At 36.8% G+C, this 15,104-nt stretch overlaps 1 protein-coding gene across 4 annotated transcripts in view; it reads left to right on the top strand.

Annotated features, from left to right (window-relative positions):
- Positions 1-15,104, top strand: part of FAM172A (family with sequence similarity 172 member A) — a 265,625-nt gene that overhangs the window by 155,172 nt on the left and 95,349 nt on the right. For 3 of the 4 annotated variants that reach the window (XM_027878113.1, XM_027878123.1, XM_027878104.1), the window contains exon 8: positions 247-366. In XM_027878113.1, coding sequence (XP_027733914.1) covers positions 247-366 — 120 coding nt within the window. Of the gene's footprint in view, positions 1-246; positions 367-5,447; positions 5,616-15,104 lie in introns of those variants that run through there. The other variant, XM_027878131.1, reaches the window with a different exon arrangement.

The following is a 15,104-nucleotide window of genomic DNA, read 5'->3' as shown; positions in this document are numbered from 1 at the left end:
AATTTTGCAGATGCTTAGTTTTTGTTGTATATATTAAAGAAAGCCACAAAACCCAACAATTTTACTGCCTTTAAATTGCAATCCTAAATTTTCTTTATTTGGATGAAAGAATCTGCTCTTTTTTTGACACTAGAATATATTCATTTGAGGTTTGTTTTAACAAAACATTTTAAGATATAAGAACACATTGCTTTTATACAGAATTAGCATTTTTTTAAAGGTAATTCTTGTAATTTCTTTCTACAGGATAATGGATCTCCTGAAGAACATGCAATTTATGTTTGGGACCATTTTATTTCCCAGTCAGCTGCAGAAAATGTGTTTTTTGTTGCTCACAGTTATGGTGGACTTGCCTTTGTAGAGCTGGTAAGTGTGAATTCTCCATTGCCTTCTTTCCTGAAGACTGTCACAGATTTTCTAAATTCTTTGTGATCACCTTCTTGAAAGTAGCCATATAGGAACAACTGAACGGGTGGTCACGTACGGGTCTGTGAGGATTTCTTTGCAACTGCAAGGTCACTGCATTTTTTCCGGCTTTGAGGTAGATAATAAGGTCCCAAGTGTGCATGAACCTGAAAGACTGGGGGAAAACAAAATGCGTTGGATCCTTCTTGTCCAAACTATATACCAAAAGGCACCAGTTTCTGCTGTGGGACAGAAAGACTGGAGGTATAAACTGAGGACATATAAGCACAGTTTTAAAGCAAAGTCACACTAACAAATGCAGCTTTCTATATATAGATTGAAACTGAACATGAGGGGAAATTTAGGGGTTTTACTCAGTTTTGCGGTTTTTCCACAAAGGCCTGCAGACGTTGCTGGGAAGACTTATGTTTTGCCATTTATTAGGCTGTTTATAAACCCTAAAGTAATGTAAGGTAGGGTAAACTCTGCTCAGTGTAGAGCTGGTCTGCACTTGGTGCTGGAATTGCTGAATATCCAGTTTGTCAGTCTTCCACCATTTTCTCTAAAGGCAGATTTGTTAACCCTGTCTGGTGTACGAAGTTTCCTGTTGATCTTGTATACCATTCTTTCAGTGCCTGCTCACTTCGAGTCACTGGTGTAATCAGGATGTGTTTTATTGAAGAAAACTAAAAAAGAAAAAACAAAGGTTCTGTTTATGTGGAAAGGAAAATTGCAACACATTACAACTGGTTTTGTAGACACGGGAACCAGCAGACATATATGTACATTTTTTATCTACAACACTTCAGTTTAATCTAACTGAAAGTTGATTAAAGTGGTTCCTGCCTGAACATAAGATGAATGCCTTAGTTAAGTAAAAGCACAGATGAGTGTTTTGGTTTTAATCTTTAATTCCTGTAGCAAGAACTGTCTAGTACACTACCGCTTTTGTTACTTTAAGAACTTGGGATTTTTCTGAACCTCTTTTGTTTGTAGAAATTAGTGCCGTTTTCATTTTCCCTGTGCTCCTGGAAGAGTATTTGTAAAATATGTATGACATGTACAGATTTGAGACTTGAGAACTGTTCATTTTCCTGAACTAAAGATGATTTGAGAATTGATCATCTTCCACGAAATCTCAAAGTCTCAAAACTACACTTTTAAGAGACCCTGAAGGTGAATAATTCTCCCTAAAACCACATCTTTGGGCAAAAAATGGGTTGTGTTGCATTTGCCTTTTGCTTCTCAGATGCAATGAACTTATGGAGCAGCTCTACTGTATTGGCTTTACTGAGTTGTTATTTTCAGCTGCCTTGTGTTTCAGCCCAGATTATTCTCATGTAACTTGTGGGTCCAAAGTGAAGCATTGGCAGAATATCTGTAGGTGTTGTAAAACCACATTGGATCACCAAATGCCCAGAGATACATATGCTTAGCAGAGGACAGGAATAAAAAACAACTAGAGACCTTCCTCGCTGTTTCCTGAACAAAATGCTGACTTAAAGAAGGCTTGGAGAGCTTTTCCATTACATGTCAGTCAGTGGGTTGAGGTCGCATGGGTAACAGATGACCAAGGTGTCATTCCCATTTTCCCTGTTTCTCTGGCCACACTGGTGGATATTTCTTCACTTTTGTTCTACTTAATATGAAGAATATCAATGTTTCAGAACAAGACTACACTTCTAACCTTGGTGCTTCCAGGGTCAGGGTGCTCAGGGCCTGTGAAATTATCACAAGCTGAGCTAAAGTTTTCATCCATCACAGGAAGCAACCAGTGAGTAAGAAGTTAAAAGGAGCTTTGTGTGAGAGACAAGATGGTCTCAGTAAGGGTCAGCTTCTATAGTCTGCTGTCTCTGCAGGAGATGCATGCCTGAGAGGAAGAATATAATATATAACCATTGACACATCACATATCTGACATGCAAAACTAGACCTGAAATGTAATTTTAATGTAGCCCAATGTTTTTCTAAGAAGTCAAAGGATATTAACACCTGGTTTTCATAGAGGTGGTTTGATATCTGAGTTCCACTGAAAGCAGTTTGATTAAATAATTGATACACTGGAGATATCATTGAAATAAACCCTGAACTATTTTATCAGAATATTAATTTGTAAGATTTTATTTTGTTATAATCTCCTTTCTCTTAAACTTTATATCCATATGGCACTTAGTAATTTCAGAGAGCTTGAAGAAATGAAGCAGCTGATGGGCAATTACTGTTTTATGACAAATTTCGATCACTTTTCTTTTTTCCTTGCTTCTTGTGGGGGTGATGATGAGGTTGATAGAGCAGCTACACCCCATAGCAACTGTACCACTTCTACACTTCCTTTGCAAGGATTTTGGGTCAACTGATTTCATGAAATTATAGGTTACAGTTGTTATGGAGACCTGTTGCACAGCTGCTCCTTCTGCATCTGTGCCTCTTACAGGGGAGCAGTGTGAAGCATATGGCTTTAATTTGGAGTGAAGGTTTTTGTCTGAACCCTCTGCATTTTATTTTGCCTGCAGAGGAAAAGAGAACAAGCAGAAAAAGTCCAGAAACATTTGCATTTTCAATTAATTTATTTTTCATTTACTTTGCATGTTAAGTGCTGTGAGGTCTGTCCTGATGGCTTGCAGTCATCTCAGCTACAGACATCCCCAGCTTGCTACTTCATCAAGGTGGAAGGCTCTTGGTGAAAATGGGATGTACTTGTGTTAAGCAGAGGAACCCATCTAAACCTGATATTAAACCAAGACTTGTTCATGGGCCTTTGTACCATCATGTGGGAGGAGCTATGGCTCTCTGAGAACAATGCAGAACCTTCAGCCTTGCAGGGGCAGTACCTGTCCAGGTGCTTCTTTGTTTGCAGCTGCTAAAGGAGGTACTATGGGAAAGCAGCTCTGCTCTGCCTTGTCCCTCAACTGGGATGTGGGCATGCACTTCATTGGGAAACTCAAAGTAAAAATAGACCAAATAGGAGTATCACATGTGAAACTGGTGAAAGAGGAGGACCATTTTTGTTTGCAAACCTTTGGTGGCCAAATCTGTCTTCATTCTAACTTTCATCTCACCATAAAAATTGGGCTATGATTTGGAAGTCCTTCATTAAACAAACCAGTAAAACTTAACAGCAATTTTCAAATACATGCCACAGCATCTAAAAATTTTATTGGTCTTTGCAACTTTTTGATCTAGATTTTCTCATGTCTGTGATTGCAAGATGTTAAGAAAAACAGGATGAGTCTGTAATATCCTGCTCGAATGCACAGAAATTGTTACCTAGTTACTGCAACATAGACACACATTTACAGAAATACTTGCAGAATATGCTGAGTTGGAAGGAACCCACAAGGATCACTGAGTCCAAACCTTAGCCCTGGACAGGACCATCCCCAAGAGTCACACCATGTGCCTGAGATATCATCCAAACACTTCTTGAACTCTGGCAGGCTTGGTGCTGTGACCACTTCTCTGGAGAGCCTGTTCCAGCACCCAATAACCCTCAGGGTGAAAAACCTTCTAATATCCAGCCTGAACCTCCCCTGTCACTTCAGGCCATTCCGTTGGGTTCTGTCGCTGGTCACCACAGAGAAGAGATCAATGTTTGCACTTCTTCTTCCCCTCACAAGGAAGTTGTACACTGCAATAAGGTCTCCCCTCAGTCTCCTCTTCTATACCTTGCTGTGTCATAGATTACTACAGGAATAATTGAAAGTGATTAATGTGTATGGGAAGTAAAGTTCCACCGATAAGTGTAATTAGTTGTATTGTTGTTGTATTGTTTATAGCTTGAACTATAAGTGCTAAATCATAAAGCATATGTTGAAATGTATCTTAATATTTAGTAATTAAAATGTTGTGTAATTGTGGCTTGAAATTAAATGTGCATCCAGTAATATTTACACATAAATTACTTTTTGAATACACACTACTAAAAATAATTGTTGGGTCACTGTGTTCAAGCCATGATTTGTGAACTACATCGCAGCTTCTTACTTCTGTTATCCCTTGCACAATGTAGTCAGGGATTTATTTTCAGCTGATGGTAAATTGAGAAACTTTCCCAGCTCCAAGCTTATAATAATTTTATGAAATTTAACAGAAAGTGAGAATTTCAAGTTGATGGAGTAAATTTTATATTTAGTTTACAGAAAATAAGAAGTTTCTGGTACAACGCCTACTTTGAATTCTTCTGCCAGATTTTGTGGGTTTACAATTATTTTACTCGAAGAAGAATGTTTTTCCTTGTCATTGGCTGAATGAAAGACCCATACAGGAGAAAAGATATATTGCGCCCCTGTGCCTATCTGAGTGCTGTGGCCACCCCCTGCAGACCTTATTACAGCATCAACCTGTCTGCATGCAGAGGAACAGAAGGGTGGTCCTTGGATGCGGGGTGACGTGTAAAACTAGCTGTGTCCATCACTGTAAGAAACACATGACAACTACTCATTTTGAAATCACAAGAAGAATTGTTAAATCTAAGCTTTCAAAATTGTCAATTAGGTATTCAGTATCATGAGATTGAAAAAAAAAAAAAAAAAGATTTTGTGGAAGATTTTTTCTTGTTTGCTCCTGTATTCCTGAGGACCTAGGCTTTGCATTTTCAGCTGTTACCTTGTAATCCTTTAACTAGAAATGTAGGTTTTTTTGTTTTAATTTTAGTTAAATAATTTTTTAAGAAAAAAAAACAAATAACATGGGAATTGTGACAAAATTTTGAGAATTGGTAGTGGTATCTTCAGCTTACAGTGCTCATATTGCTGTAAAAATACAAAGTACCCAGGAGAATGTAATAATTAGGAGAAAGAAAGTAGGTTCATTGTCTTTAGCAGATGAGAAGCTATTCATTATGGTCTTTGTTGGCTAAAATATTGAATATATATATTGATAATTTGCACAAAGGTGTAGATAAAAATGTGTGGGTGTGTGTATTTTTAGGCAGCTTTCTTAAAATGAGAGCCCTTAAAATACATTGTTCAAATTACTTTTTCTACTGTAGAGCCCTAACTCTATCAAAATCTGACAATTTTGTCCATTTGAAATAATTGTAGGTCCATCATTTTGAGATACTCTCTGCAATATGCTGCCACTTCATTTTGCTGTATTGTGCCGAGTACAGCGAGGACCTGACCCTGACAGGAGCTGATAGGTGCCATAATAATGATGATAGACGGGTACCTGCCAAGCTACCTGTGAGTCTCTGAGGCTGCATCAGTGTTCTGGCACAGGCAAAATGCAGTTTAGGAACCTTAATGACTGAGCTGTGAACCTGTCATTAGTTTTTCATTAATTTAATTTCCTGAAATCTCAGACTGAGTGGTTTGTTGTATTTAGCTTTTTATGTATATTTATACAAATATATCTACTTATTTTTTAAATGTAGTTTGCCTTGAGAATTGATGAGTTGGTACTGTGGATATGCAACTCTTAATTCCCCTGGCTGACATATTAAATCAAAATACCTCTACTGATATGTGGTAGAGATAATACAAGATCTATGGTAGCTGTTGGATGCATGGGAGAGAGCTGAAAGTAGATGAGAAGCAAAACACCTCAATGTCCAAGGCTTTGTGAGCACTTAACTAAAAAAACCCCAACAATAAATAAAACAAACAAAAACCAATGAAACAACACTCTTTAAATATTGAACATCATTAGGGAGAGCAGTATGGGATGCTTCTTGTAGGTTGATGGGAATATGGGTTATATGTCTGGTCTTTGGACAAGTCATCTCAGGCAGAGTTACCTGTTTTAGGTTTCATCTTTTTCTGTGTTGTACTCTTACATTGGCATCTCTTTGAGTCAGGTCTGGCTTAGGTGTGCACACTCAGAAAAAAGTCTGAAAGTGAAAATGGAACCTTAATTCCCTTTGGTTATTTATTTCCACTATTCTTTGTTGTGCTTCTTGGAAAAATGCCTTTTCAGATGAACAAGATCAAACAAGGTATGAGGGTGGACAGGAGAGCTAATGGAAACACAACAGTGGATTATATAAAAAGGGTTGGGCAGGACTGGGGTCTCTAGCCTTGATGCAGATTTCTTTTAGTATTCCTGGTACTACCATAGGCACACAAAGTAGGTATGTGCTCATGAAATTGGTTTTTGGCATGAAGCAATGAAGTCACTGCTGGTATTATGAAGTATAATTTCTTCAGTAATAGTGATTAAAGGAAATAATACAAATTCAGGACACTTAGGCACTGACTGGCTAGTCATCCATATTTGTATTTGTATCATCTCTATTGATCACTCATGAAGAGTGATCTTGTCCGCAAGGAACAGTAGAGATGGAGAGTCCTTTGGGCAAGCAGCTTCATCATCAGTGGCTATAAGTAAATGACAAAACTAACATGTAACTCAACAAAAGAGTCAAATGTGATGGTGTGATTAACCTGAGGTATTTTGAGACATTTGGGAAGATTAATTTAGTCTGTGAGAGATATGAAGAAGACGTGTTGGTATACTCAAAGCAATGGACAATGTATTTTACTAGAAACAATGAAGAATTTGCAGACCTGCCATGACATGATGCCCACATGGAAATGTCCTAGCTATCATAAGCACTAGAATCAATATAGCCATAGAGACAGTACACACATGCTCTAGGCTTATCAGTCTTAGTAAGAGCTGTGTAATCTGCTCTTGCTCTTACATTAACTTTGGTAGCTATATCTAGAAAGAGAAGGTTCAGGATCTATTCAGTATTTGCTGCATAAACAGTTTTAAAAGCATGGCTTGTTCAGCTTGGTAAAGAAAAGCTTAGAGGGATTGGTAGCACTCAGCAAATACATCAGGAGAATAAACAGCAGGGAGGGAGAGCTGTATAAGCCAAAGAACAATGTTGGCACGGGAACAAATGGATTAAAACTGGTCATGAATACATTTAGTGTGGAATTAGGTTTCTCACCATTGGACTAGGAAGTCCTGTTTGAGAACAGGACTGGGGCAAAGCTGCTATGCAGCGTGACCCACACATGGCAAGAGTTATGTGAGTAATTGGCTGAGAGTGTCAGTACTTGGTGTGACCCAGGAGTCCATGCTCCTCTGAAAGTGAGCACATGCAAGTGCATGTTTTGAGCCACGAACAGTTGGACCCATTTTGGATTAATTTTACTGGAGTTGGTGCCTCTCTGACTCCAGGCTCATACCTGGAAGCACTGAGTTTGAACCAAAACCAGGTCAAACCTCTAAACAGCAGTGTTTGCAAACAACTTTCTCCCTCCTCCTTACTTGTTTTTGGAAATGGTGGAATCATTTTTGCTAATGCTTTTTGAAGTGCCCAAGTTTCACCTTGAGGTAGAAAGCAACAGGTATTGCAGATCATGTGGTGAGGTTTTGCAGCAGTAAGGAAATTAAATGATTGATTGAACAAAAAATACTGAAATATCTTAGTGTGTGTCACTGCTTGCTATGGGGTGCAGCTTCTTGATCCCAGTTCGTTTTTACTGATATATAAAACAAGTGAGTGTGTGTGTGTGTGTGTGTGTGTGTATGCACATATATGTATTTTTGTGCATATATTGCCATTCTAACACAGAGCAGATAAACATTTTAGGCCACTCTTGGCCTAAATAAATAAGCTGACAAGTGTACACTGACAGCATTATTTCACTTGCTAACGTTTACTGTTATTACCTGTTTGTGTTGCAGTAGCAATCACATAGTAGTGCCTTTTCCTGAAGAGCTTGCTGTCTGGAAGGTGCTCTAACAGAAAGAGACAGAGGAATATTGAACGATTACCACACAGTTCATAGCATCATAACTGCACGTCCTTTTTCATTTTTTGGTGGTTTAGTTTAAATGCCATGTAGGCATCCCCTTCCTCAGTCATCCACAGCCTTCTTAGCCATGCTGCTAGGCGAGAGGAGAAGATGGCAGCAATGAAAGCCTGAGCACTGGCCACTTCCAGAATATGCAAAACTTCTTGTTTTGCGTATTCATCCCTCCTCGTTACCTTGCTCTAAATAACATGCTCAGCCTCATTACATTTGCTTCCTCTTAATCATTTACTAATGTGATATCTCTTGCTTCATTTAGTTCAGTCCATGGTCTCAGGCTAGCTATATATATGCCCCTTCCTCACTTATTTCCAAAAACAGAAAGGCAGTGTTTCATGAACTGGAATGTTATACTGAATAGTAATTGCAGGCATCACCCATCATCACTTTTCATGTCTTTGTACAATTCATAATAATTTTCTAGCTTGACACCAAAGTTGGAACGTTGACTGGCGATGGGTAAAAGTTAGGACTACTTGGAAATAGGTGTTTGTATCCTATGATACAAAGGTGGAGGTGAAAGGCATTTCTGCATTTCTTGCAGAGACTTTTCTAGAGTTGCATCATTTCATTAGTTTTATAGTTTTAAAATCCATACACTACAGAGTGAACATATAGGTTTCTGTATGAAAAGGTTTCTGATCTTTAGCAATTGTTCTCATACTTGAATATTCTTGTCCTCTTGTTGCTCAACGTACATAACTTCTATTCATTTTGGTTTTGTTTTTATTTTGTATGTCTGAATTGAGTTCTATTTGTCATTATTTCTTTGGTAGTATGCTGAGAATTGAACTTGCTATTTTAAGTGCAATTAACATAATTCACTCAAGGTGAACTTCATTACCTTTGTTCTTCTGTGTGGGATTGTGGTCAATGCAACCAAAATGGTACTAAATGTTTATTTTCTAAAGTTTCTTTTCATTTGGTATCTTCTAATGTTCATGTATCCTCAAAGTATTTTACTGCTCTCAATTTTCCTTTCCCTAGTGGTACTGAATGTAGTAGATGTGAATGTAGATTATTTCCTCCCAACACCCCCCCAAACAATGTTATCGCACAGTGTTCCAAATTAAATCTAGCTGTGTTGAGGCCCTTGTTGCACAGGATAACAAATGGGATTGTCATAACGATCCCTTTTGTGCTATAGGTCTGTGAATTTTGAAAGCTTGTTTTATATTTCTTTTATACTTTTTACTTCTCTTGGCAGTTTCTCCCACTTTATTGTCACCTGAAAATGTAATTAATTCCAGATTATTAATGAAGATATTAAATAAAACCATATTTGATATCTGTCCCTATATCTGACAAGAAACTTCCGATTCAATAAATTTCTTTGTATCATTATCCTTTCTTGCGTAATTTCAATGGTTTGAAATTCTACTAGACAGGATAACTTATCAGTTTATTTTTCATTTCAAATTCCTGCTATGAAAGGAAAAAAAGCCAAAGCACAGGACCATGTTCAAAGTATACATCAGTCATCCTTTCAGTTGTTTCCGCATAAACTTCAGCCCTTGAGTCTCTCAAAGCTGATGGGCAATGTCTCTGTGCAACCATCTCCTAAAAATGTGTAGAGCACATTGGTAATCCTGACAGTTATTTTTAGGACCCAGGATGACTGGTTTTCCTGAGTTTCTTGACTAGCTATTTATTTCCTCATTGGTTGCAGAAACGTTGCAGAAGTTACAGTTCAGTTGAGGTGTTTGCTGTCTGAACCGTCTCGTATTCATCAGAGCTCTTCCAGACTCTGGGGAAATTCATCAATGGTAGCAGGAGACATATCTCCTGTCCTGAACCTCTTAAATACCTGACAGTGCACATGTTTGCCTTATCACAATTTCTCTGATGTAAACTATTTCAGTCTCTCTCTTTTGGCAATCTGAGGTGAATTCCTGAGATGCTGGTTCATGTGCTGTCCTACTGCATCAATAAAAAGTCATGTCTCCTCTTTTTCTGGACAAACTTACTACCTTTTTCTCCCATCCAGCCTGATGATCTTCAGACTTTACCTTCTTAATTTTATAAAATCTTCTATGAAAGCGCATCTTGCTTTTTATTTTATTTAATCCACCTGTTTCTGGTTCTTACCAGCAGGTGCTTGTGTTGCATCAGGACAGAAAAATTTAATTTCTAGAACATAATTTTATGTGGATGTGGTCATTGCATCTGGCTAGGCATTGAACTGGCTAGAGAGTAAAACAACTAAGTATGTTGGTTGTAATTTGAGTTATTTCCCTTCAGGTATAGTATGAAAAAACCCTGACATTTTATTTAACTTTGTAGATTGTTACCTCTCTAGCTTGGTTTGGAGAACAGCATAATATTAAAGATTTTACAACATATAACATCATCGCAGTCTAAAGGTTTGCAGTTCTTTTCGAATGTATATAGGAACACTGATAAAGAAGAACAGTAGGAGTCTTATATTTGCTTATACAATAAAAGATGTGGGAATATCGAACATATGCACTGACAAGTTTTGTGGTGAATTTATTTAATCTGAAGTATTAAGTTGTTTTTAATTCTGGCATTTGTTTTGTTTTAATGGAAAAAAAATTAAAAAGGAAGTTGTCTTACTATTATTTCATACTTTTCCCCATTTCTGTGACACGATCTTATGCTGATAAGACTATATAAGTGTATTGTGTTACTGTTTTTTAAATGTTAATTATGGTGAAAAGTACAGGTATGGCTTTTGTGTGGAACAGTAGAGATTTTATGTCTTAAACTCCCAGTTTAGTGGATCAGTCAGAGGAATACAAGTTAATAATATATCAGGCATTGCAAATCCAGTTGGAGTAAAAGGAATCCAAATATACTGTGGCGAAGGGAGCTCTCAAACTGTAGCACTATAAGAAGCAGCTGGAATTTGCATTTTACCCTAGAACTTTCCTTTTTTTTAATCTAGTGAAGATGTGTTACATAGCTCTTTCAGTATATTAGTGAGGTATTTTAATATTAACAATAGCATGACTACCAATGTTTAAATGTTAAAATAATCCTATTTAAGGGCTTTGATTGAATATGATATGAAATAAAAATACAAGTAGATTTTACATATAATTGAGAAAATTTTGCTTTTAACACTGCAGAACTGAACTGAGATTTTAATGCAATTTATCAAAGTGCAGAAGTAAAATTTTCTCATAAACATACAAAAAACAAATAATTTAGTTCTTTTTCTCTTTTCCATTTTCAAGGCAAATTAACTGTAATAGTGAATCTCAGTGTCCTGTAATATCAGTATAGAAAGAGCGTGAGGTTTTTCCCTTAAATAAGGTCAAGGCATTTTATTTGCTTGTCAGTATCTGGATTATATTTTGTCCTAGAGTGGCTCTAGACATCTGACAGGAGTATTACAGCTTCAAAAAAATTCAAAACAAAAGAACAACATAAAACCCCAGCCACCGCCCTCTCAGTCCCTACCCTGGCGGGCACATAACTGCCAGCCTTTTACAAGGTGTTAAAGTACAGTGATTATATTATCGTAGCCTTTAAAAAAAAAAAAAAATTAGGCATTGTTAATTTAACCCTCAGTAATCTTATTTCACTTCACCACCACTGCAGTCTACAGCCCCAGCAGATTTTTTTTTCTTAAACCAGCTGTTGAAAATAATCTAGTTTAAAGAGTTCAGGGCTGAACGTGAGGGATTCGTCATTATATATTTACTGTCTGAGGCTGATATAGCTGTAAGGTTTTTTAGATGCCATTGATCTATTGCGCATGTTCCCTCCCTGGGTTGCAGGACGTGCTTCTATTTGCATAAGGCCCTGGGCAAGGTTCTTTCTTGCATTGATTGGCCTGTCCAAGGGAGCCTGATGTGCTCCTGCATTGATCACCCTGTCTTTTCTTGGAAGGCAGTGTTATGCCGAGTTCATCTCAAACATTCTAGGGAGAAGGGGAAACTCTACTGCAGATGTCTCAATTTTATTCAGATGTTCCTTTGAGTATAGGCCTTTCCTTTATTTATTTTTTTTTTCTGTTCCAGGATAACTTGGGGGTTTTTTTGTGGTTTTTTTGGGGGGGAGTTATTTTTAGTTGTTTTTGTTGTTGTTAGTTGGTTGTTTGTTGTTGTTTTTACTTAATTTGGATACATTACTGCAGTTATAGTGCAGCATAGACCAGAGTGTACTGAAAAACTACATTAAATAAAACGGCTACTATTTACACTAATTATTCCATGCTGTGTTTTTCTTTCTTTAAAATAATGCCTATAGCTTTCAGCAAAAATCAGAACTACTCTGTCTTTAAAGAGTTCGCAGTTATAACTGGAGCATTAATCTAAGACTGTGTATGCTGATGTCTTTGCTTAGATTAATATTGTCAGTTTGTACCTTGCATGATTTGTACTACATTTTCTTCAGTGTTCTTCGGCATAAAACTGTGGTTGGATTTTGATTTTCTAGAGGCACACTCCAAAATGGATCATGCAGGTAAATTGCTTGTCAGACCAGTGACTAATCAGCTCGGTGTTGATCAGAGAGGACAAATAACTTTCTTAAAGTGTCCTTGGTGTTACTGACATGGTGTATTGGGGGCTATCTTTCCAAACCCAGGTTTAGCAGATGGATTCTTGATTCACTGTGGTAGGGGATGGAGCTTTTCAATGTATGCTGTAATAACAACCCATAATCAGGAGCTCTGAAATCCACCACTGCAATTTCTGAGAGCAGCATATTTGTCTACATGCCTAATTATAGGCAGAGTGCCTCTTATTGTTGTCTACCAAACTTATTTCTGTGGTTAGGAAATGATTTTACACATATACTTTCCTGTAGGTAGAGGTGAAATGTGGTTATACCCAAAGGATGGCTCACACGTAGTGAATAAACTGACATGTGGACTTTACCAAGCACGTAATAGTACTGCATGTCAGTAAAAAATAAATGTTATGAAATAGTTCCTCTCCTACAGAGCGCTGAGCATAACAGAGATGTTCCTTCATTACTTTTAGAAAATGTCCTATGGATATTTTTGTGGATACTGTAGAATTTTCTTTGAAGGAAATAAGTATTCAGAGATATACAGCTGAGATAATGTTAACATAACAGCATAAATTTTTTTTTTAATCGCTTGGATTATAGTTTCATGTCTTTCACAGAAGCAATAATGTTTTGCATTGTATTGCAATACTCTGGCTTAGGGAACATATTCCTTTGGTCATTCGGTAAAACAAAACTTAGATAAGTATAATTCAGGTAGCATATATGAAATTTGATCTTCATTATCATGCAAATGTGGTGAGAATGTAACATTTCCCAAGATGTCATTTTACTATTAGGATCTTTAGAAAATGGCCTCTCAAAGCCACAAAGCTAATATTCCAGAAGAAAGCTGTATAATACCTAAAAATTGTCAATCCTTATTCTATATGAATAACAAATGTAATAGGACAGGCCATTATTAAAATCACAAAAGAATGTGTTGACCTATTGGAACAGAGGATCTTTTTTGGTTTTTGCATTGATGATGAATTCTGAGCTTTTCATAGCATAGAGGATGAACATGCAAATACAGATTTCAAAAATCTGCAGAGGAAAAAAAAAGTAGGATAGTAACTGGAAATCTGTTCTATTTTGTTTCAGTATATAAATGAGATCAGTGGGTATTTATACCAATAACTATTTTGTTATATGAAGTGATATCATATGCAAGCGTTATATATCTTGTGTGTCTGCATTGTGCACAGATTGTGCATCTGCAACACTTATCATTTATTTTAAGCTGTCTTTTGCTGATATTTTAGTCAATGAATGTAAAAGATGGGCATGGGCTAAATATGGGCTAATCTTTTAAGTGGGGAGTGGAACTTCGTTTTAATTATGAAATAAAAGAAGAGCCTGAGTATCTCATAGAAGCCCATTATCTGTGTTATTCAGTTGAAGAAAAACGCTGGACTTGTTTATATGTATGAGCTATCCAGGGCAACAAGATCCAAAAGAGATCTTTTGCAAATGGTTTCAGTTTTGGGGGGAAAAAAAATTTGGGACACAATTGTTTATATGCAATTAAAATGAAGGAAATAAATCTAATTTCTTACTTCAGGTAGAAAAAGTCTCTGGGGAAAAAAAGTATTTGTGGTATGCATAGTATTGCAGTGTTAAACAGAGTGGATGCCTTGGATGTACACAGATCTTCCAGACTTTCAAATACACCCCATGTATGTTGTGTAGTGAGATTTTTCTCAGTAGATATTTGCTGCCCCAAGTAATTAACTGAATGTGTTAAAATAAGTGTTGTGAATGGGTTTTAATAAAAGCTTGATTGCTGGGCTTCAGGAACACAAGCAAGCACTTCTACTGGTAAAGTCTGAGTGAAATAAAACAGCACAATGTAAAAACACATATTTTAAGTTTTCCTGTGAAAAATCTAACTTCCACAGCAAAAAGTGACATTTTTCTAATGCAGGACTAACATTTCCCAAGTAAATAAAGATTGAAATTTCGAAGTCTGTGGTAATTTTAAAGTCTGTGGGTCTGGTTTGTTTTTGTTTGTTTTTTTTTAGTTTGTAAAACTGTGGTCTTTAGAGACTGGAAAAGTTACAGAGGGTGTCTGAACTGTCATTTCTATCCCATGTCACTGAGACTTTTTCATTTTACAAGCACATTACTGAAGTTAAAAGATGATTCTGTGCTGTTTTACTAGAGAAATCTTTTCAAAGTCCAGGTAGTGCTAATGTGACAGATACGACGGAGCAATTAAGAATGTTTTCTTCTTCATTCCTACCTATATGATGGGTACTTACATGGTATCTGGTCTTCACTCAAAAGCTTTTGGTGGTCTTCCATCACGTGTGAGATACTGTAAGGGCATTTTTTAAAAGTCGCAGAAGTTTATTTATGCTAATAATTTTTTTAGGTAAAATGAGGGGTTTAAACGTCAAGAACTTGATCAAGAACTCCTCAACACTTTTGATCTGGTGCAGCAGT

This window comes from Empidonax traillii, unplaced genomic scaffold (genome assembly GCF_003031625.1).
Source record: "Empidonax traillii isolate 1590-97213 ecotype Southwest subspecies unplaced genomic scaffold, ASM303162v1 scaffold4:size3804566, whole genome shotgun sequence".
Lineage (NCBI taxonomy): Eukaryota > Metazoa > Chordata > Aves > Passeriformes > Tyrannidae > Empidonax > Empidonax traillii.
Note: the sequence above shows the minus strand (reverse complement) of the source record. Positions and strands in the feature narration are given on the sequence as shown.